The sequence below is a fragment of the Heterodontus francisci genome, chromosome 3 (assembly GCF_036365525.1).
Source record: "Heterodontus francisci isolate sHetFra1 chromosome 3, sHetFra1.hap1, whole genome shotgun sequence".
Lineage (NCBI taxonomy): Eukaryota > Metazoa > Chordata > Chondrichthyes > Heterodontiformes > Heterodontidae > Heterodontus > Heterodontus francisci.
The window spans coordinates 102,192,370-102,217,011 of record NC_090373.1 but is presented as its reverse complement, the minus strand read 5'-3'; the positions used below and the strand labels follow the sequence as shown (position 1 = coordinate 102,217,011).

Genomic DNA, 24,642 nt, shown 5'->3' with positions numbered 1-24,642 from the left:
GATTTTTAATCCACCAGCTGGAAACCTGATTTAAATTTGTTTTCAAAAGGAAAAAAGGAACAAATAAGCTAAGTTGGCCATGCTAATTTGCATCACTATATTCCACATTCCAATGCATTAAGGTGGAGAAGAATTGTCTGCCCAGTCCCCTCAAGAACAAAGACGTGGTGAATTTGAGTGAACTACCTGACCTGCTCCCATTGACAAGACATTTAGGCAATCACTTGAGACATTAAACTAGTGGAGACGAAACACTCAAACCTAATCACTTGAACAACAGGACCCTTGTTAAGAGAAGGGAATTCCTAAACATGAACTGATTAGGTTGCAAGAGGGAATACACACTGAGAGCCATCATGTTGAATCACTGGGTGATGATTTTTGGTCTCTCAGGGAACAAGGGATATGGGGAGCGGCAGGAAAGTGGAATTGAAGCCCAAGATCAGCCATGATTGTATTGAATGGCGGAGGGCCATATGGCCTACATCTGCTCTTATTTCTTGCTTTCTTGTGGTCATGTGACAGGCCCACCATTTGTGTGTTTAAGCTGGTGTTTTCTCTGCAGCAAGCAGCTAGACGCTGACAACAGAAGACCTAAGTGGGGTCCCTCCTCTCTCTCCAATCCACCTTGCAAGCTTCAAACCCTATTGGCTGTAACCATCCTGTGAGGGAAATCATCTGCATCGCTGTCTCCAGGAGAACCACCGAATCAGCTGACTACATCTGCAAACTGGAATCCTCAGGACCACCGGGTTCAGCCTGAAGCCAGCCGAGTCACCAAACTCCACAGACTGTAAATCCTTTTTATTGCTCCAGACTCTAATTGATCAAACTATCCTACCCAACTCTGTAACCCATTTGTGTGTGTGTGAGAGAACCTCAAGTGCGTGTGTGTGTGAACAGACGGTGGAGAAAATCTGCAATCATAAATGATGAAATATTACTGAAACACACACACACAAATTAACATAGATGTTGATGTCCAGTTTGATTTTATAAAAATGGTTTAATTTTAATTGCTTTGACAAAAATATTAGTATCATTATTGATTCATTTGCAAATACTGATATGTACAGATTTATTAAGAAATGCAAATCCTGCAACATCGCAATATAGGTTCTTGTAGGTCATGCGTATATATTTATGCCAACAAAATAAATACTTCAGTATTACCAAATAGAAGCCAATAAATTAATCCCTAGGTATAAAAACATTCATTGCAACCACTATTATTTGGTAAAATCCACATCATATTTGGAAGAATTCCAATTATTTGCAACATTTCTGGATCATAAAAATATAAGGACACTGATAATCACAATAAAACAACCAAAATTAATCTATATCAGGATCTCAATCTAGGTAGGCACCATTATCTGCTGTTAAATTGATGAATTAAAATACTTGTTCCAGGCAATCTCAGTGGTTCTAAGTTTAACAGAAATGTTGATTAAATTTATAGATCAAGTCCTGGATGAAAAAAAAAACGTAGCGATTCAGTCAGAAGACTGCTTATTCCCAACCAGATACCTGCTTGTGCTCTTGAAGACATTTTCTCATTCTTTCTTCTTAGTGGTTTTCTAAAATTGAGATACAAATGGAAGATCAAGTCAGAACAGAGTGTACACTTTGGGATAGAAATTTATCAGGGCACATTTTTGGGCCAAATGTAAGTCTCAGGAAGGGATTGGAGTGTTCAAGAATGGGAGTGGGAAAAATTGTGAAGACTATAGAGTCAGGGGAGGTGGGGGAACTCCTGATGTTCATGGCGTCACAGGAATGTTTGTATAAAAATTTGTATTAAGAGAATATATCTTTAAGTTAGCAGCTGCTGTTAAGGGCATAGTGACCACTGAAGAATACTGAGTGGGGCAGGTACGACAACTGCCCAACTTCTGTGAGGGGACCTAAAAGTTATTTAAATACACTGGGACCGATCATGACTCAAGTGGATTTTGTGAGGGGTGGCGGGGGGCAGGGGGAGGGTGGGTAAGTAATTTTGGTTGGGAAATCTAGCAGTCCAGGTTTCCCCACATGCTGTGCAGTTTTAAGGACAGAGCATGTAACTTTTTTTCCAGCAGGTTTCTCAACCGGAACCCAGCCTAATCGACAGGCTTGGCTCTCTGTTGGGCGGGGACCGCACCAGAAGAGGCCAAAAGCAGGTAAGAAGCCTGCAACTGGGTGAGTTGTAGCATCCGGGGGACAGAAGCGGTCACTGATCCTGGTGGGGAGGACGCCTGATCACAGGGGAAACACGGTCTCATCAAGGGGAGAGGCCAACAGTGGACCAGAAGCAGGTAACTTGATGGGCAGGGAAGAAGCAACCTTGCTCCTCCTGGCCCACAAGCAGTGCTGTAAACGCACTTACCTTTTCCATGAAGCATTCCTCACCTCCCTTTTGCTGCCTGGTTTCATGAGGCTTGGGAAACCTGGCTGGCCAAGGTTAAACCTGGAAGATAGGTTAGATATGAGGCACACAGCCTCATTATAATATGAAATGGCCAGCCCGCCTCCTGGGAGTGGATTGGCTGCCCGTCCTTGTCCCACCTTTGTTCAAATCAGAAGTGAGCGGGTGGGGTTGGGTTTGAGATTTTTAAATTTTCACATCTCACCCCAACCAAATACACCTATTTTTGGGGGCTAAAATTACTGTTATTTAAACGTGTGGAATCCACAGCACAAATTAAGAACTTGATGTCTGGACTTTACTTAAACTGTTCACTAAACTGTGTTCATCCCTTGGAGCCCCAGGCTTTTGGGATAGAATTTTCCCAGCCCCATGGAGGCGAGGAAGCTGAGAAATTTGACAAAAAAGGGTCAGGCCGGCTCCCCGACATGCTCCCCCTTTTCCTGGAAGCGGGCAAGCTGCGTTGACAGCAACTCAACTGGCAGTGATGGGAATCCAATCAAGCTAATTACGGAGCCAATTAGTGCTAGTTATTACAACAGCAAATTATTTTGGCAACGTCACACGGCCCCCCCCCCACACCTCGCTGCACCCTGGCAACTAAGAAGCGGCGGCTGCACAGTGGGAGGTCAAGGCTGCATCACAGCTGAAGAAGTTTTAAAGGTTATCGTCGGAAAATGGCAAGTCTGCTGTCTTCCCATCTCACAGCCTTGCCATTGAGTGAGGATTTCTTAGAGATTGATATCTTAGCTGCTCCCCTGATATTGATGGCGGCTTCAGTGTTTCCCTGCCATTCCTGCTGCTTGGGCCTCAGCAGCACTCCCACTAGTCACACAGGGAGGGCTGCCAGCCTCTCTTGCAGTGGGCCGTGCTGTCTTCTGCTCCCGCCTCCAGAATCCGCCCACCTTTCCTAATAGGACGGGGAACGTGGAGGTGGCCTACTAATTGGCCACATCACTTAAAATTAAGCCAGCGGGTGTGCGACTGATACACACGGGATCAGAACCTGGAAATGGTCCCGACTTTGGGTTCCCGATGCTTGTGACAAAATTCAGCCCTTGGTTTCGGTAGGGGTGCTTGTAATTAACTGCATGGCAAAAGGGGGAAAAAAACACCTAGAGGGGCATTTTAATCTAACCCACTCAGCAGTGATTTATTTATCAGTTGCTTACCTTAAGTGAGCTGTGCAAAGCTTTTTAGCCTAATTGTAAAGCGGACTGGAACACAATCAGTGTTTCTCAGACTGCCTCCTTTTGGTAGCATACATGTAATGAATTTAAAAATAATTTAAACTATTATTTTCACAGTGTTGGTTACTGTAGAACTGAGTGAAGCCCCATTTGCACAAAGGCACTAACATTTCACCAATCTCTTGTATAAAAACTGTAGAAATATTTTTTGCAATGAAAATATACTTTGTACACTAGAGGGCTCCAACAATGGACTTCTAAACTGTACATGCCTCCAAACTGGAGTACTTGCAAAATATTCAGGTTTCAATATTAACTGGCCCCACGGTGACCAGGATTTTATCTTGGCAACAGAGGTCTCGATCACAGGTGAGTCAGGGCAGGAGGGGTTTCGCAGGGTGGGAGTCACAAGGGAGAGGGTGTAGGGGGATCAGCAGCAAAGGCGGGCAATGTTCTCAGCAACCCCCACCCCAATGCTGGGTCCCTCGATCAGGCACTAAGTGCCTTTCAAAGAGGGGCACTAACACCCCCACAGAGCCGGCAAGCAATAAAGCAACATGCACGGGTTTGCTTGCCGTGCTTCCCATGCAGTGACAGGCTCATCCGCCACTGGGCTGATACCAGCTGAGGCAGGATGAGGCCCTGAATTGGGCATTAATTGACCATTTAAGGCCTCAATTGGCAGCGGGGTGGGTAGGCCGTCCACAGGCCTTCCCGCACTGGATTAATTTGAGTTGAGACAGGACGGTGGCGGGGTCCCCCCAACGCAACCCCCCCCACCCCCCACCCCCGCCATCATCCTGTCAAATTATATGCTCTCCCAACTTTCAAAGTCATTGTGGGGGAAGAGCATAAAATTCCTCCTAGAGGGTGGGAAAGGGTCAGTTAAAAACTTTCAAACAGGGAACGCGTCACTCAGCCGCCACATAAGTGCCCGTTGCCAATTGTATGGTGGCAGGTTTTCTGTCGTGCAAATGTCCCTCCTTGGAGAGGAGTCACTTTGTAAACATATTTAAATCAGGGTCCCACTGAGCAATCAGAACAGAACTTGGAATTCCTGCAGAACAGCATGTCTACAATATTAACCACGTGGTCTTCCGCCCCACCCCAAACTACCACACCCACCCCACCACAACAAGAAAGAGGATGTTTGTGGGGGATTAAAATCAAAGAGACAGGGAACACATCCCAACGCTCCACATATGCACAAAATAGCATTATTGTGATAATGGGTTTTAAATCCTGCAAGGGTCCCGTCTTGGACAATCATATTTAAATCAGGCTCCCACAATGCAATTTATATTAACTGTTGCTGGCCAGGTTTTACAGGGCTCGGGACACCTGGCAGCAAAAAGGAGGTTGAGTTGCCAGTTCATGAAGGTAACTGCTTTTCACAGCACTCCTTGTAGGCCAAGAAGAGCAGAAGTGATCCCCCCTGCACCTCAAGGAAGGCTTCGGCCTCTCTACTGCCCATTGTGGCCACTCTACCACCTCTGCCCCCTCCCCTGTATGAAGTGATCATAACCAACCTCTTGCACCCCAACCACGTCCTGCCCCCAAGCCCCAATCTTTTGCTCCCTTCTCCTACCAATTATACATTCCAAATGTGTCCAGCTGTGGTCTCCTGCTGTTGTTTTCCTGCCCATATGAACATATGAATTAGGAGCCACTTGGCCCCTCGAGCCTGCTCCGCCATTCAATGAGATCATGGGCTGATCTAATAGTAATCTCATCTCCACATTCCCGCCTACCCCCCAATAACCTTTCAACCCCTTGCTTATCAAGTATCTATCTACCTCTGCCTTAAAAATATTCAAAGACTCTGCTTCCCCTGTCTTTTGAGGAAGAGAGTTCCAAAGATTGCCCAGCAACTGGCTAGCCTATCAATTTGACTGGCTGCCAGGTGGGAAACAGAAACTATTTTTTAATGAGGGCCTGCCTCCGCGTCCTCAGCCTTTGCTGTGTTTTCCCTGCGCTACCGCACGCAACCACTCATTCCCTGCCAACCCATAAAGATTCGGACCGTAGTGTTCAGAATGAAGTACTGAAACAAGTTACCTCCACCATTTCCATTCTTGGGTTAATTTCCAAATTGTGACCATTGTTATTTATTAAGTTTGTTGTACATTCCTATCTCACAAAATGCAACACTGACGTACAAGATTGAACTCATACTGTGCAACATACAGCTGGAACTTGTCTTTGCTAAAGTGGACTTTAATGGGCCCATTTATGTTACTAATTTTGCACAGCATGATCTCAAATCCTGAGTACAGGCAGGATGGGATGCTTTTAGCCTCTGACTGCAACGTGTGCTGCCCATGATTGCCCAACTTGAATAACTATCCACACATAGTGGCGCAGTGGTTAGCACCGCAGCCTCACAGCTCCAGTGACCCGGGTTCAATTCTGGGTACTGCCTGTGTGGAGTTTGCAAGTTCTCCCTGTGTCTGCGTGGGTTTTCTCCGGGTGCTCCGGTTTCCTCCCACAAGCCAAAAGACTTGCAGGTTGATAGGTAAATTGGCCATTATAAATTGTCACTAGTATAGGTAGGTGGTAGGGAAATGTAGGGACAGGTGGGGATGTTTGGTAGGAATATGCGATTAGTGTAGGATTAGTATAAATGGGTGGTTGATGTTCGGCACAGACTCGGTGGGCCGAAGGGCCTGTTTCAGTGCTGTATCTCTAATCTAATATCAACTTACCTGATGTGAGAAGTAATAAAATTTACTTCAGTGTGTGTGTTGAGTGACAGACAGTTCTGGCACTCAAAACCACAGCCATTAGATTGGAAGCTGAGGAATTGGGCCATAATTTGTAGTAGGGTATCTAACAGTGTCTGCGGTTAGCTGGACATGGCTTTGCACATTTAGGTTTTAAATTGCTTTGCGTGGCAAGTTGTTGAAAGTGCAAGTTGATAATGTCGCAGCGAGAGAAACAGGGCATCTGGGACCTGAATAAACAGAGCAAGCAACTGTGTACAATTATAAAATCTCCAATTAAAATTAAAAGCTGATGGAATGAGACTCACACTTGTAATATTCAAGTTTTAGTGCCAGAGAGGTTAACTGGCAGTAATCAACATTTATCACGACATTAAAATGGTACTTAGACATGAAATGGTAAGAGTTTAGTTTGTATCTACCGTACAACTCACGCTGTTCAATGCAGAGAGAGATGTCGTTTTTGTGAAGCTCATGGTGGAGTGGCGCATCTCGAACAGTAACTGTTGGATTTCCACATTTAACTGCACATCAGTCCCTCATCTTAAGTTGCTGTACTATTTTCGCATAAATAACGATAAGCACCATTAGCCTCACCATTATTTTGAAAGCAAATTTTGGCCCATTCTATTTCTTTCATTGCTGAACTCACTTCATTTTTAAATTTGACATGCATAACGTCCGGAATTTTACGTTGGGCAGGAGGCAGGAGCTACCAGCCAATCAGCGGACCAGCAGCTCTCAGTCCCGGCAGTGCCACTGGGAGTGATGGCCACCGCTGGGAATGCACCCAGCCAACAGAAGCAAGACAGACGATGGCCCCAAACCAAAGTAGGTTTTGGGGGCCTCGCCAGGGATAATCAGCTGGGCCCTGGAGAGGCAAGGGGGTATCAGTTAGGAGTGGGGGGTGGGGGGGGAGTGCTGTACAGCGGGGGCAGTTGGGCTGCGGGGCTGCGGGACTGCCCTGCGTGGGGCACAGGGTGCCTGATCTGGAGGGCCCACCCCATGCCGGTAAAATACCAGCGGCGGTGAGAGGCCCTTAAGTTAATTGGCCACTTAAGGGCCTTGATTAGCCTGGGGCGGGCCTGCCATTTTTCACTGTGTCCGCCCCACGTAAAATTGCAGTGGGAGCGGGAAGGTGTCGGGAATGATAACCCTGCCCCCCCACCCCACCCCAAGCCCGCTCGTGTGGGGAGCCCATAAAATTCCGACATTTATGTTTCACACATAAACTATGCGTTTAAATTGAAGATCAGAAAGTTAACGGCACCTCTCTTTTTCTTGCATTTTTTGTTGTTTTGATGGCCATTTTCATTTAATTGTTTCCTTAAATCTTCAACTTCATTCGCATCAATATATTCATAGTCATGTTCATCAGCCAAATCAATTTTTTCAACATCTACTGCAAGACTTGTGGCTGAAGAAAAGATTTAAAGGCATGGTTTACAAAGATGACATTAATATACAACAAAACCAAGTATCATATGCTAATAATTTACAAATTACATGAACAGATTATTTATGGAGCTGTTGCCTGACATTTTAATGTAGATATCATTAGTCAATTGAATATAGCAGTGATTTTCAAACTTTTCAAGCCAGGACCCATCAATAAATTCTCGAAGTCTCCTGTACTCTGGTAAGTCTGCAGAGAAAAAAGAAATCTTACTCTCTCTCTCACTTCTTTTTCTTTCTTGCCTCCATTTCGGTTTCTCTTTCTCTCCCATTCTACTTCTGTTTGTCTCCTCACTCTTCATTATTGTTAGGTAAGGTATATAACATGGATCAAAAGCAGATGAATGGAGTTAGGGCACAGATCAGTCACGATTTTTATGAATGGGGATAGAGGGTTAAGGACTTGAATGGCCTACTCACTTTCCTATGCTCATTTCTGCCTCTCCTTTTTCAATTCTTTTCTCTGATTCCATTATTTATTTTCTCTCATCCTACCCCTTTACTTATATACGAACATACAAATTAGGAGCAGCAGTGGGCCACTTGGCCCTTCAAGCCTGCTCTGCAATTCAATATGTTCATGGCTGAAATGATTATTCCCCATTTCCACCTACCCCCGATAACCTTCCACCCCCTTGCTTATCAAGAATCTATCTGCCTCTGCCTTAAAAATATTCAAAGACTCTGCTTCCACCGCCTTTTGAGGAAGAGAATTCCAAAGACTCACAACCCTCTGAGAGAAAAGGTTTCTCCTCATCTCTGTCTTAAATGGGCGACCCCTTATTTTTAAACAGTGATCCCTAGTTCTAGATTGTCCCACCTGTCAACACCCCTCAGGATCTTATATGTTTCAATCAAGTCACCTCTTACTCTTCTAAATTCCAGCGGATTCAAGCCTAGCCTGTCCAATCTTTCCACGTAAGACAGCCCGCCCATTCCAGGTATTAGTCTCGTAAACCTTCTCTGTACTGTCTCCAACGCATTTACATCCTTCCTTAAATAAGGAGACCAGTACTGCACACAGCACTCTAGATGTGGTCTCACCAATGCCCTGTATAGCTGAAGCATAACCTCCCTACTTTTGTATTCAATTCCCCTCGCGATAAACGGTAACATTCTATTAGCTTTCCTAATTACGTGCTGTACCTGCATACTAACCTTTTGCTATTTATGCACTAGGACACCCAGATCCCTCTGCATCTCAGAGCTCTGCAATCTCTCATCATTTAGATAATATGCTTCTTTTTTATTCTTCCTGCCTAAGTGGACAATTTCACACTTTCCCACATTATACTCCATTTGCTTCACTTAACCTACCTATATCCCTTTGTCGCCCCCTTATGTCCTCTTCACAAGTTACTTTCCTACCTATCTTCGTGTCATCAACATATTTAGCAATCATACCTTTGGTCCCTTCATCTAAGTCATTTATACAAATTGTAAAAAGTTGAGGCCCCAGCATTGATCCCTGTGACACACCACTCTTTACATCTTGCCAACCAGAAAATGACCCATTTATGCCTACTCTCTGTTTCCTGTTAGCCAGCCAATCTTCTTTCCATGCCAATATGTTACCCCCTACATCATGAGCTTTTATTTTCCGCAATAACCTTTGATGTGGCACCTTATCAAATGCCTTCTCGAAATCTAAGTACAATACATCCAATGGTTCCCCTTTATCCACAGCACATGTAACTCTCTCAAAGAATGCCAATAAATTGGTTAAACATAATTTCCCTTTCACAAAACCATGTTGACTCTGCCTGACTCTCTTGAATTTTTCTAAATGCCCTGCTATAACGTCTTTAATAATAGCCTCTAACATTTTCCCTCTGACAGATGTTAAGCTAACTGGCCTGTAGTTTCCTGCTTTCTGTCTCCCTCCCCTTTTGAATAAAGAAGTTACATTTTCCAATCTAACGGAACCTTCCCCGAATGTCAGGAATTTTGGAAAATTAAAACTAACGCATCAACTATCTCACTAACCACTTCTTTTAACACCCGAGGATGAAGTCCATCAGGACCCGGGGACTTGTCAGCCCGCAGCTCCAACAATTTGTTCAGTACCACTTCCCTGGTGATTTAATTTTCATGAGCTCCTCGCTCCCTTCCATTTCCTGACTTACAGCTAATACTGGCATGTTATTTGTATTCTCAATAGTGAAGACCGATGCAAAATATCTGTTCAATTCATCTGCCATCTCCTTATTATCCATTATTAATTCCCCAGACTCACTTTCTATAGGACCAACGCTCACTTTGTTAACTCTTTTCTTTTTTATATATCCATAGAAACTCTTACTATCTGTCTTTATGTTTCTAGCTAGCTTTCTCTCGTACTCTAATTTTACCTTCCTTATCAATCTTTTAGTCATTCTTTGCTGTTTTTTATATTCTGTCCAATCTTCTGACCTGCCTCCCATCTTTGTATAATCATAGGCTTTTTCTTTAAGTTTGATACTATCTTTAACTGTTTTAGTTAACCACGGATGGTGGGTTCCACTGTTGGAAGTTTTCTTTCTCGTTGAAATGTATCTATTCTGTGTATTCTGAAATATCCCCTTAAATGTCTGCCACTGCATCTCTATTGACCTATCCCTTAATGTGATTTGTCAGTTCACTTTAGCTAGCTCTGCTTTCATGCCCTCATAATTGCCATTATTTAAATTAAAAATACTAGTCTTGGACCCACACTTCTCTCCCTCAAACTGAATGTAATATTCAATCTTTTCACTTTCTTTTCTTTTTTTTCACTTTCCCTTTTTATCTTCCACATCCTTACTCTTTGGTTTTACCTCTTTCTTCCCTTGTTTCTGCAATCTTTTCTCTATGCTTTACTGAATGGAGACTGCAGTGATGAGTAGTACAACGCTACCAGTGAAGATTGGAGAACAGATCAGGGTGCTGATGGAGGCCAGAGTATGGAAGCTAGTGTGCTGGGGAAACTGATTGACCCAGCCAGTGGGAGATAGGTTGGGGCTGCTTATGGGGCTTATGGAAAGTGGAAGCCATCAGGTTAGGGACAGCTCAAGTACACAGAGAGCAAACCTTCAGATTTTTGCAGAAGGAAACTTGATATTGGAGTTCTAAATGTGCAAGTTTACAAAACAATTGAGCATACATGGTTTTATGAATTATAGCCAGCAAAGTCTCAATTCTTGAATATTGCTAAACAAAGAGACATGTAACAAAGCTTTTCATCTTGAACTCATCAGGACAAATGCAAGAATGCCAAATTTCAAAGGGAGCAACAATTTATACTGCATGAGAAAAGGGTGCTGATTGGTTGGCAAGTCAACTCTGATTGGTTGACGCATTGCCATGGAGAATGCACCAGGGAACTACTGCCCCCCCATGCTTTTGTTTAATTCAAAAAAGGCGCAACACCTGGCCATGTTCCTTTTGCCTGCAGAGGACAGGTCCCTGTGCATGAGTATATGTAGCTTCTAGCAAGCGTTAGTGAGCCACATTGCAAGCCTGACTCATAATCATAAATTGGTTATTCGTGTAAGTCTTAGCACACTCAAGATTGTTCAGTAAGTGTTGTACAATCACAGAATTACATTTAACGTTAGACATTGTGTTCTGAGTTTTGCAAGTACAGGCTGGTTGAGTATGGTCAGTACTCTGCCTATTGCAAACAGCTGAAGGAATATGCTGCTTGATTCGATCCGCCAATCGTTGGTACGTAAGGCCTACGTACCTGGCATCGCACCAGCACATTTGTATGGTAGGCAGAATATCTTTTTGGCTAAACAGCAACATCCTGCTACTGGAAAATACCACTCGTGTTACTACTGTATAGTAGCAGTATGAAACAGCTAGCTTCACCTCTTGCTCAAATTTTTGAAATACCTTACCCTTCCAGGGTAATTTAAGGTAGACTGGGCACTTTTCAGGTCCAAAAGTGGTGGCCTCCAGCCCATTCGTGAGTATGCATGATACACAATGAGCAATGATCTGACTGGGGTAGCCATTATCCTGCAGGATAGCTCTGATGTGCCCTATTTCAGCACCAAGCTTGCACGGTGAGAAAATGGCTCAGGCCCAATTTACAAGATTGCTGATGAGACCAATCTTATAGCGCATGGACCTGTAGGAATCCCAAGGCAAATATTAATTTAATTTTTCATTGGCCTTTGAATTTTTCACCAGGGTAAGGGAACCAAAATTTCCAGAACAAATGTTGGACTGTTTCAGAGATGGCCAGTCTCATCTCACCACTGCCCACCTGGACAGGATTCCCAACCCAATTGTGGGGCACATCATACAGTTTGGGAATCAGTGGCATAGCATGTCCTGGCTAATGTGTGTCATAGCACCTGCTGCTGAAGAACAAACATGAAACCATACCATGTGGTAACACAACCACTTTGTCGTACAAGGGAATAATTAAAAGTAACAACGAACACAGGGTGATTTGATTAGCTTCCATGCAAGACACATTAACATGTTGATACATAATAGGAGAGCACATTGATAGGATCAGCGATGCAGTAATCTCAATATATTGCTCATCACACCTGCCACTACAACTTTCTAATCTTAGTTTAATAACTGAAGAAACCATTTTGTGAAAGTCCTTATTGCTATATAGAGTACATATGGATGCACCAAAACATAAAGATCCTTTTAAAATTGTATCAGGAATCTACCTTCACATGAATTCAACAGAATACCATTTATGACAGCAAGACCTTCACGAACACATCTCAACATGCCTGCAGTACCTAAGTGATTTGTTTTACCATTATCAAGCAGATTTTCATTTTATGCTCGGAAAGTAATCAGCAATTTCACTGTTCACAGAATCAATACCTATAAAAAACAATCTCAGTAACTCACTGGGTTCATTCTTTCTGAATCTGAATTGGGCATCTCCGAATCTATCTCCAAGTTTACCTAGCCTGAATTGGCCATAGCTGGTAATTGCAGTTTCATTTAATTTAGAAATGTAGCCCTGTCCTGAAAGAAGATCAAGAGATACAAGGAGGCCTAAAACCAAATTCAAACTCTGGATTTGAATTCACCTGCTAGTGTGCATCCCTACAAATTATACCAGCAAGTTCTGGCTCTTGAAGACACCTGAAAGAGCAGCTGTAATTCATCACTGGTAAAGTATTTCACGTTACAAACCTTTCAGCAGTGTCAAGTTTGTTTCAGGTGCACTGCGTTCTGCTCTTTCTTTCACATGTTCTGTAATTGTTAGACTATGAAGAATATTTTCTGGTTTTGCAGTAATGTCTGGGATGTATTTCTGAGATTTTGGTTTGTTTCTTGGCATTTCTGTTGGTGAATTCTAATTTAAAATAAAAGACAATGGGAAATAGTACAAAAAAATCCACTTTCCATTACTTAATAACAATATAAACTAGAAACAGTAAACTGAAAACCATGCTTTGGTTACCTCAACTTCTTCAATCGTCTCCCTGGCAACCTGCTGAGCTCCACCACTCCCCTCCCCAATACAAAGTCCACTCACTCCATTATTTCTGTCTTCTGTAAACTTCATTAGGCTCCCTGTTCTCGAAAGCACCAAATTAAAAATCCCCACCTACAATTGCAAAACTATAAATGACCTCACTGCACCCTACCCCTGCAACATGCTGAAGCTTTACATCCCCCCAGCCTGTGCCCTTCGGCCCACTAAGCATGGCCTTCAGTGCATCCACTCCCTCCATTCCATCAGCTGTGGTAAAAACTATGCTGTCTCAACCTACTCCCTGGAAGTCCCTTGCTAAACCTCCACCTAGTTACTTCTTCCCTCACCTTTACAAACCTCCTCAAAACATATTTTTTTCAATTATGCTTTTGGTCATCTCCCATAAATGGTCCACTACTGTCTGTTGCCAGCTTCTCCTTTTAACATTCAACCCATTAAAGGTGCAAAGTTTTGCTCTTACAGAGTAAAGCTTATAAGTATGATTATTAAACTCTGTCTTCACAAATGCAGGCAAATAATAAACATCCGTTAACAAAGTAGCCCTCTTAACTCTCTCATGTTTTGGGAAGTTAAGAATTCTCACTTTATGGAACTGGATCAAAGGTTTTATGCACCCATGACACAGGTTTAAATTCAACCCAGGCTGTAAGAGATAGTCTTGTCTTTTTTTGACAGTTGTGTGATATACAGCTGTATACCTCAACCCAGTGAGCATGTGATTCGAACATAAAACTCCTCACAGTTCAGCACAAATTCAACAAATTACTAGCCGAAGAGGTTGCAAGAATAGTTGGAATTCTGAGGTTTGGCTTAAAGCAGAAAGAGATTGAAATCACGTTCTACAATATTTAGAACAAGCTAACAAGATTGCATGACACTCCTTTAGAAATTAACAGGTTAATGCTTTGTTAAAGTACCAGATAAAAGAATTTCAAAGAAATCTACTAATAAGGTTATAACTAATATTGGATAGCATTAATTTAGTCCACTGGTTGGGGCAGAAAAGGGGGACTTTACCCTATATCTAATCTATGCTTTATGCAGCATAGGATTGCTGGGGCCGGATAATGGATGCAAAGAATTGAAAAGTGCCACATTTCCCCCAACATCAAATTCACCAAAAATACATTGAAAAATAAAACTTGTTTCAGTTTAGCATAAATATCACCAGAGTCAATGTCATTGTGATAAGCTTTATACTTACAACAGCTCAATATCCAAAAAGCCATTTAATTGTTTATATGTAAGAAATGGGAGGGAGTGAGTCCTTCACTTATTTTATAAAGACAGCAGCTCCAAATACAGTGACATATTGTAAGAGAAATTATTTTTGGCTTCCTGAACTAAAAAAAAATCACAAAACATTCACACCTTTCCGCAGCACACCTTTCAATACAACATATGTTTTATGAAGTTTCCAAATTAGGCTTGTGTTTGAGTTATGATTTCCAACCTCTCCCCAACCCTAATTTTCTTCCTTCCCATTCTGAGGGCATTGCTGGGGTATGTTCCACAAACAGTTGTTGCCCTCCCCTACTTTGCCCAAGTGGCCATTATTCATGGATTAATCCTAGCAAGAAAATAAGAAATAGGAGCAGGCATTGGTCATACAGCCTCTCACGCCTGCTTCACCATTCATGGCTAAACGTCTACATCAACTCCACTCTCCCGCCCTATCCCCATATCTCTTAGGGCCCCCCAGAAAATCTAGCAATCTTAGGCTTGAATACATTCATTGAGTGAACTTCCATAACTCTCTTGAGTGGAGAATTCCAAAAATTCACAGCCTTCTGAGTGAAAACATTTTTCCTCATCTCAGACCTAAATTGCTGACCCCTTATCCTAAGACTATCACCCTTATTTCTAGACTCTCCAGCTACGGGATAGATCCTCCCAGCATCTACTCTGTCAAGCCCTCTAAGAAGTTTATATGTTTCAATGAGATAGAGTTATTTAACTGCTGGGTAAGGTGGGGCAGCAGAGACCATTCCTTCCTTACCCCATCTCCACACAAATACACTTACAGCAATGGTTTCTGAATAGCAATCAGGAATCAGATGGCTGTCCTATCTTCCTCTCCTAATTCTTGAGAATCTCAGGCTTACTGTGGTGCTCTCAGCATCACTATGGCTGAGATCACCGAACTCAGCACCTGGGACCTTCCTGCTCTGTATACATACTGGACACACTTTCTGAGACAAGTTGTTTCTTCTACTATCCTTCTGTGGAGAGATACTGGCATGTCAATATGACGTGCTTCACTCTGGTCATCTAAAATAAGGTTTGGATTTTCATTATATTTGCCTTTATATAAAGCAGCCGTTTCATGTAAACAAACAATTCTGTTTTATATAATATACATAATAAAAACAAGAAATGCTGGAAATACTCAGCAGGTCTGGCAGCATCTGTGGAGCGAGAAGCAGAGTTAACATTTCAGGTCAGTGACCCTTCTTCAGAACTGGCGTTCCTTGCCACCTGAAAGAAAGAAAAAAAGTTTTTTTGTTAATGCGTCGGATGAGACGAAGGATGAAATGAAACTGCGGAGTAGAACAGCTTTGAGATAAGGTGAGGCGGAGCTGCTGGAGAGAGAGGTTCAGTGTGTACATGTGGCAGCGCACAGCACTGTGTGGATCTGAGGATGAGGCGAGAATAGCAGTCCGAGGAACGTTGTATTTCTCGAAGATACCTGTAATCCTGCATGGATTCAAAACATGATGGGTGAAACTGCAGTTGGAATCCACGTGGAATATGTCGGAGCCGGAGACAGTCGCTGAGGAAGGAGATGTGGCTGTGAAAACGAGTTTTGGTAGACACTTTATCAAACACCAGGAGGGAAATAGAAAGCAATGAAGGTGAACAAGGTAAAAGAGACAAACGAAAATCCTGTCGGAGAGAAGAGCAGAACTTCTTCAAGGTAGGCATTCCTGGAAGAGAAGTGGCAGTGAATTAAACACTAAATTAAAAGCAAAATACTGCAGATGCTGGAAATCTGAAATAAAAACAAGAAATGCTGGAAATACTCAGCAGGACTGGCAGCATCTGTGGAGAGAGAAGCAGAGTTAACGTTTCAGGTCAGTGACCCTTCTTCAGAACTTTTAATTCTGTTTTATATCAGTGTTGATCTGAAAGTGTAATTGTGTTTTCGTGATAGGAAATATTACCTTACCTTTGGAGACTTGGGAGGGTTCAGTTTCCTAGGTTGAGGTGGAACCAGCCTTAATGTTGTTGTTGTTATCGGTGATTGAGGTTTCTTTGGAGGACGGGGTGGAGGATGCAAAGTGGAGTTTTCATATCTCCGCAGCATGTAGTACAAATCTTCACTGATTTCTTCTACAATAGTTTTTGGTGTAGAACATGGAACATTAACTGCTGGCTTCTGCAACACTTGGATAGACATGTTTGCTCTCTGAACTGAAATCTTGAAACATTCTGCTGGATTATCCAGCAAACTGACCAGCAGGCATGGATCTGCAATTTCTTCTTCAATTCGTAATGAAGGCAAGGCTGCTAAATTGTCCTTGATTGACAAATCTCTTACAGATACTTTAACATTAAAGGGAAGGTTAAAATGTTCACAAATGTCAGAAATTTGGTACTGCTTTTTGTCATGAATGACTTCGACAAAGCTCCCTTCCATGTATGTTGCAAGAAGGACTTGTTCATAATCTTTTCCCACAATTTTTTCACAAGCCAGAGCTTCAACTAACCGTTTATCTCCTTCACAGCTGACTTCAATACTCTGGCATTGATGAACGAGAAACTGGTCTCCAACACAGACAGATGAAAATTCTGCATAATCAGATTTAAACTCTTTTGTTGCAATGACATGCAATTGGTCAAAGCTTTTTATGGCAAGCTCCAAGTCATATACAGTTGGGAACTCTCTTGGCCTTCTTTTAAACCGTCCCTTGTAGCTTTTGGGGATTAAAAAATGCTTTTTATTTAAATCACTTCTGTTCTCAGAGGCAATTGCTATTTTGGCAAAGTGCTTCTCATGAATAACTATTACTCTTCCTGCTTTCAGGGAATTGTAAATGTGCTGGTGGTCAGGGCATTCGATTATTTCAGCCAACAGGGGGAAGTCTTCATCTGGTCTTTTAAAAACATCAATTAACGACAGAGGCTGTACAAAGGAGTTAATGTCATAAAGCTCTGTTACGTCTACAACTTCTACATCAAGGTTGGATGGTATGTGTACAATATCCTTTCTGACTGAAGAAAATAATTAAGAGAAAAAAGTCAGTAGTTTTCTTCATTGATGCACATATTTATCCACAGTTTGGAATCAAGAAGAGCCTTCTAAAAATGTTACATTTTAATTCCACCCTTCCCACACCTCTCTTTTGGTCATTCTGAAGCGTGCACCAGAAGCTAAATAAGCAACTGCTGCTGTTGCTAGGAGATACATAACAGTAGCGAAATAAAGGTTTTCCATAACAGTGCCCCCGCTCCCCAGCAACCACAACCCTTACAGCAATTCAACAGAAGCAACACAGAAGAGCGGGGATTGACGTGTGTACCATCACTTCATAACACATACTCCAATATGTTCCTACATGTTACATTGTTCTTTACCCAAGTTCACTTTTTCTCTCTTCCTACCTATGGGCTGAATTTTACCAGACCCTCAACATCTGGGGTTGTGGCAGTGGGGCCCGTAAAATACTTACGGGAAAGGCCCGCCACGATCTCCGATACCGAGAAGGCAGCGTCACATTTTACCGGCGGCAGCAAGGTCTCGGTGCAGCCCCTCATCAACAGCACCTACCCCGCCCCCCCCGCTGCTTGGCGGCGGGGCCTTCATTTGCCTACTCAAACATATTTTTTAAAATGTTAATTATCTTAGCTGGACCGGGCAGCTGTCCCATGCCGATATTGTGGCCAGTGGCTGGAAGGTGCATGCCTTCCAAACCCCATTTGGGGATTCAAGGCGAGACACTGGTGGAGGGCGAAGGAGTGAAATTATCAGGGCGGGGGTGGGGGAGAGCAGTAAAAACACTTTTTATTGGCTGTGGGGTTGATGGGAAGGGGTTGAAGGGCAAATGTGACGAGGTGGGGGGCGGGTGGGGGGGGAGAATTCAGGTTGGGAATGAAATATATTATTGACATATAGACTAATAAAAAAAACTGTAAGGGGGGGAGGCGGATTTGGGAAATGGCCTCTAGCTTTTAATTACTTTTTTATAAATGATTCACATAAATGTACCTTTAAAAATTCACTTTGTTCCTAAGGGCTTGAAGCCCTTTAGAAATGGCGCCCGCTGCCGGGGACAGAGCAGACGCCCCCTCTATGTCATCGGGGACAGCCGTTCCGCCTCCTCCATTTAAATTAGCCCCCATGCGAAATATTGCGGGGGCTCAGCGGTGGCATATCTGCGCCTGAAGGCCGTCGACTTCAAAGTGTGCCGCCACAATTTGCGGCAAGCTAATAAAATTCAACCCATGGTTTCTGCAGTATCTGAAACCCTATTATGGGCGTATGTGACAAAAGGGAAAATTTTAAGCCTGCCCACTGGGCAGAAATGGGGTGGTAGTGCCCTGACACTAGTGGGAAATGACTTACTTCAAGATGGATCAGGCACAGAACAAAAATCTAGCCAAATGTTTCCATGGTTGCTCTGTGCTACTGTAGTATTAAATTTCAACTGCAGTTAAATCTTGCAATGTTTCCTAAGTTTTCAATGTCTTTAAAGGAAGAAGAACTGCAACCTTAATTTTATACTTTTCTACTCATCTTTACATACACTCTGCAGATCGAGACATCAATCATGCATTCTGAACTGTCAATCTCAGCATCACTGAGTAAGCACAGTGGGGTACAGGAGTGCCGATAGGGAATTTGGGGATGCACGTCCATATTCCTAATAGATGAAAGATTGTGGCAAGTGTGTGTGCACATTCCGGAACTTTCGCTCCTGGTGGGTAATATTTGATGCAGAAGAAAGTAACCCCAGTGAAAAACTTGGCAAATCAACCAGTAATTAAGTATAATAAAAGCAAAATACTGCAGATGCTGGAAATTTGAAATAAAAACAAGAAATGCTGGAAATACTCAGCCAGTCTGGCAGCATCTGTGGAGAGAGAAGCAGAGTTAACGTTTCAGGTCAGTGAATTAAGTATTACTGAAGAGCAAAGATTATGCAGCTTACAGGTTTTGTTACGACCAGGTGAGAAAGAGGTCTAAGGTTCCCTTTCAGCCTTCACCCGGTCTTGCTAATAACAGGGTTTAATTTTAAACACACCGTGTTTTTAGCACCCTCCCCCCACCTCCCCCCCCCCCCCCACCCCCTTAGTGAATTCTTGTTCACCACTTTCCAACTATAAGGCAGAGAAACCAGCACAACAGATTTTCTCAGGTTTAAAGAAGAAAAGTGAAATTTATTAAACTTAAACTCTAATTCAGTTAATGCCTAGGGATAAATGACGCACCCACGCTAGCATGCATACACGATACACACATGCAGATAGGGACAGAAAGAGCAGAAGGAAAATAAAGTGGAAAAGTTTGAGGCAGTCTCTGAAGAGGGTTTTTTGTTACTGTGCTTCAAGCTCACTGTAGAGTCCTTGACTGGAGGTAGATCTTGCTTTTCGATGGGCCCAGTATTCTTCTTAAACCTTGTTCACTGTAGGAGACTTTTCTCTCTTGGGGTTCATGTGTTTTCAGTGAGTTTTGGAGTTCTGTGAGAAAGAGATGGGAGCAGACAGACAGGCAGGAGAGGCTGTGGCAAGCCAGCCAGAAGAGTTCTTCTAAGTCCAGGAGCATTCTGCTTTCAGTTCAAATTGCAAATTAGAAAACCCCAGGTTGCCAAGCAGGTTAGTCATGTGACTAACTGGTCTGACCATGTCTTGGCTCTGTGTATTGTGTGTGTCAGGGAATGGTCCTTTGTCTACAAACACTGTCTGCTAATAAGCAAAAATGTATTTCCAGTGAGAGGCCTGGCAACCCCTTGTAACAGGCCTTCGCTTCTTCCCAGCAACAATTTGAAATTTAATGTCCATGTGGCAAAATTAATATGCCTCATTCTTGGCAGGTGGGGGACTGCATGACACCACCACAGCCAGGGGAATGAAATGCGATTTGAGAAAAGGTGAATTTCATTAAAAGGATCGAGAGAAAAATATATAAGATACAGGAAAAAATCATGCATTTCTCTCATTCATTTCCATTCATTCATAATCCTAAAGCTTATTAAAACTGTATTTTCTTGGTGCCAGTGCTGCTTTAATTTTCCCTTTTTGGCATCCCAGTAACCATGCGGTTCTCTGGGGAAGTTTTTCTTCAGTTTGCCCACTTTTACGGCTGCCTCGGGTCTTCGTTCCTGTTGAGGTCTGAAAAGGGTGGGGGGTTTAGATTGAATTAGCCCTAAGTTGGAGGGTTTTTTTTCAAGACAGTCAGTAGTGGGCAGGGCTATCCTGAATCTTTCAGTACTTTGCTGAGTCATGCAAAAGCTTTTGACTTTAGGGGGATGGGTGGTTTTCTTTTTTCTGACTGTGGGGGAAGATTGTTTGCTAATCTCCCTTTTGGCCTCTGGGACACTCCTGCCTGCAGGTATTTGTGCAGACTCTACGGCACGCCCCTGTGACACTTCAACTAGGTGAGGCATCACGGTCATGGTTTCTCTGCCTCTAGAGGTCTTTCTTTGTCTCTGCAGGTTCCTGTAAATGCGGTTAGCAACTCTGGTGGGGTGCTTCTAGTGTCTGCATTTAGATAGGAGGACGTGGGATCTAACCTTTCACATTTTTCGGGGTTGACTGACCGGACAGTAGGGGTTTTCATCCAGGATTCCTCCCGGACTTTCTTTAATCTGCCCTCTTGGTCACTCTTCCCCCTTCCCTTTCTAAACTTTTGCCAGCCTTTTGTCTGCCTGTCCCCTTTTGTTCTCGGTGGGGGTTCTTTACAGTTCACCAGCCATCTGCTAGAGGGTCCTCCAAACACCGGTACAGGACTTAGGGGTGCAGGTTTCACTGTAGGTTGGGGTTTCCCCTCAACTGGCACATGTGGCAACTTCTGCAGTATTCCACCACATCTTTGTGCAGTTTTGGCCAGTCAAACTGCTGTCTTATGCCCGCTTTGGTCTTTCGTGTACCAGCATGTACAGCCATTGTAGTTTCGTGGACCCTTCTTAATATTTCTCCCCAGTACCTCCGCGGCACCACTAACTGGTGAACTACTGTCCACTCCTTGATCTCAGATTTGTGAGGAGAACTCCATTTCCGTATCAGTACCTCATTCTTTAAATGGTAGCAATCAGGGACTCCCTCTTCTTCACTTTCAGACTGGGCAGCCTGTGCTAACTCTCACAATACTGGGTCGGCTCCCTGGGTCTCCTAACTTTCCAAAGAAAGTCTCGGACAGGAAGACCTCATAGTCAGCTGCCTGCAGTGTCTATGCAGTCTCCTCTGGGGGAGCTGGTTTGATCATGGCCTGATCCACTACACATTCAAGGAAACTGCAAGGGTCCGTCTCCCGCCACTGCCCTGACTCTCTGACCTCCTGCAGTCTTTCTTTCACTACTGGGGGGGCTACCACCGTCAACCCCACCAGATCATTACCTAGGAGTAGGTCAACCCCGTCCACAGGCAAATTAGGGACAATCCCTACAGTCATCCGTCCCACAACTAGGTCGCACACCAGGTGCTCCCAGTGCACATGTACAGGCATACACTGCCCTTCAAGTAAAAGGGATCTAGTGGTCCCTGTGTCCCTGAGAATTACTATGGGCTTGCTTGGGCCTCTCAAGGAGTATTGGGTTACTTTCCCTTCAGACACAAAACCCTGAAAACCTTCAGGAATCCTATTAAATTTTCCTGCACTTGCAGCCGTAATCTTCCTGGGTTGCACTCTTATTGCAGTTAAAGCCACAGCTTGCTGTGTTGTGCTCTCCTCCAGGATTTCTTCTTCACTGAGCAGATGTGCCCTGATTAACCCTACAGTTTTCCCTTTAATTTCCAGCAGTCAGCTTTATTACAATGGTAGCACACAGGTCTACGGGTCTCACTCCTGCTCACCACACTTTCCTTTTTGGCTAGAGGAGGGCCCCCTGTGTCTCCTGCTTTCCTTTATCACCCAGGACTGCTTGAGCTCCTATCACCTTCCTATCCTTTGTCCTTTTCGGATTTGTGGGGGTGACTAGGAAAGGTTCTCCCCTGGGAAACCGACGTATACTTTAAAGCAAACTCATCGACCAGAACGGCCGCTTGCCGGGCTCTCCGGACCTGCTGCTCCTCTACATGGGTCTTTATGGAGAGTGGGAAAGAGTGTTTAAATTCCTCTAACAGAGTTACGTCTCTGCGATTCTCATAGCTGAGCTGTACTTTAAGAGCCTTCAGCCACTGGTCAAAATCCAGCTGCTTACTTCTTTCAGACTCCAGATAAGTTTGATTAGCTTGTTTCTTGAGGGTTCTAAACTTTTGGCCATAGGCTTCAGGTACTAATGCATATGCCCCGAGGATAGCATTTTTAGTCAGTTCTTAAACTGATGAACTCTCATCTGGCAACAGGGAATAAACCTCATGGGCTTTTCCAGTTAGCTTGCTTTATAGTAAAAGAGGCCAGATCTCAGCTGGCCATTTTAACTGCCTTGCCAGTTTTTCAAAAGACACAAAAAAACTCTTCTACATCTTCCTATTTGAATTTTGGAATTAGTTGAGCTAGTTTTAACAACTTTGTACCCAGCCCTGAATTATGCTATTCCATACTCGCCTTGCTTTCACTGGGGCTACTCTGTCCCCACTTAGTTAACTCAAGCCACTTCAGCTCCCTTTCTTCGCATTCTTTCCGGAATGTTCTTTCTCTCTCTCTCTCCTCTCTCTCCTGTTCCTTCTCCTGTCTTTCTCTCTCTTCACATTCCTCCTGGAAGGCTTTCTTTCTCCCTCTCCCACCTTTCTCATTCTCTCTCCCTTTCCTCAAGTTCGTTTCCTATGTTCCAATTGTATCTTTGCTAAAAATACCTTGTCAGAGTCTATTTCTAACCCTGTTTCTGCTTCTTCAGATTCAAGGGAAAAATGATTAACCACTGGTCTTAGGAGTTCAGACTTCCTAGCCTTGCCACGTACAGTGATCCCACACTGCTCAGCCACTTTTCTCAGCTCCTCCATAGACAGTGCTTTTAACTTATCCCAAGTTACTTCACCCTGGCATGGGGAGCTACTAGCTTCAGTTGCAGACATGTTAGTATGCAAGCACACACAACCACAAGAAAACCTGTATTGAAATCTTGCTCTTTTTTGATTGGGAACAATTTGGTTTCCCACTTCCAATTTCTCTCATTTGTCTGTGGGTCAATTCCGGATGCTAGCATCCAAATTTCTGTTACGACCAATTGAGAAAGAGTCTCGGGTTCCCTTTCAGCCTTCACCTGGTCTTGCTGATAACAGGGTTTAATTTTAAACACACTGTGTTTTTAGCTCCCCCTTGGTGAATTCTTGTTTACCACTTTCCAATTATAAGGCAGAGAAACCAGCACAACAGATTTTCTCAGGTTCAAAGAAGAAAAGTGAATTTTATTAAACTTAAACTCTAATTCAGTTAATGCCTAGGGATAAATGAGACACCCACGCTAGTATGTATATGCGATACACACATGCAGATAGGGACAGAAAGAGCAGAAGAAAAATAAAGTGGAAAAGTTTGAGGCAGTCTCTGAAGAGGGTTTTTTGTTACTGTGATTCGAGCTCGCTTTAGAGTCCTTGAGTGTAGGTAGATCTTGCTTTTCGTTGGGGCCCAGTATTCTTCTTAAACCTTGTTCACTGTAGGAGACTTTTCTCTCTTGGGGTTCATGTGTCTTCAGTGAGTTTTGGAGTTCCGTGAGAAAGAGATGGGAGCAGACAGGAGAGGCTGTGGCGAGCCAGCCAGGAGAGTTCACAAAGGAAGACACAAATATCATACCAGAAATGTTGGGGAACACAGGGTTTAGTGAGAGGGAGGAACTGAAGGAAATCAGTATTAGTAGAGATATGGTGGTGGGGATTTTGATGGGATTGAAGGCCAATAAATCCCCAGGGCCTGATAATCGACATCCCAAAGTACTTAAGGAAGTGGTCCTAGAAATAGTGGATGCATTGGTGGTCATCTTCCAAGATTCTACAGACTCTGGAACAGTTCCTACAGATTTAAGGGTAGCTAATGTAACCCCACTATTTAAAAAGGGAGGTAGAGAGGAAACAGGGAATTATAGACCAGTCAGCCTGACGTCAGTAGTGGGGTAAATTCTAGAGTCCATTATCAAAGATTTTATAGCAGAGCACTTGGAGAACAGTGGTAGACTCAGACAGAGTCAGCATGGATTTACGAAAGGGTAATCATGCTTGACAAATCTACTAGAATTCTTCGAGGATGTAACTAGTAGAGTTGAGGAGGGGGAGTCGGTGAATGTGGTTTATTTGGACTTTCAGAAGGCTTTCGACAAAGTCCCACATAAG

At 43.4% G+C, this 24,642-nt stretch overlaps 1 protein-coding gene across 2 annotated transcripts in view; it reads right to left on the bottom strand.

The window, feature by feature from the left end:
• Positions 1 to 974: 974 nt before the first annotated feature.
• themis (thymocyte selection associated) overlaps positions 975 to 24,642 on the bottom strand; it is a 59,272-nt gene continuing 35,604 nt past the window's right edge. Inside the window, exons 4-7 of one of the 2 annotated variants that reach the window (XM_068025182.1) lie at positions 16,388 to 17,433; positions 12,912 to 13,074; positions 7,591 to 7,737; positions 975 to 1,580 (exon numbers count right to left, since the gene is read on the bottom strand). In XM_068025182.1, the coding sequence (XP_067881283.1) occupies positions 1,570 to 1,580; positions 7,591 to 7,737; positions 12,912 to 13,074; positions 16,388 to 17,433 (1,367 nt within the window). In that variant the 3' untranslated portion in view covers positions 975 to 1,569. Of the gene's footprint in view, positions 1,581 to 7,590; positions 7,738 to 12,911; positions 13,075 to 16,387; positions 17,434 to 24,642 lie in introns of those variants that run through there. The other variant, XM_068025185.1, reaches the window with a different exon arrangement.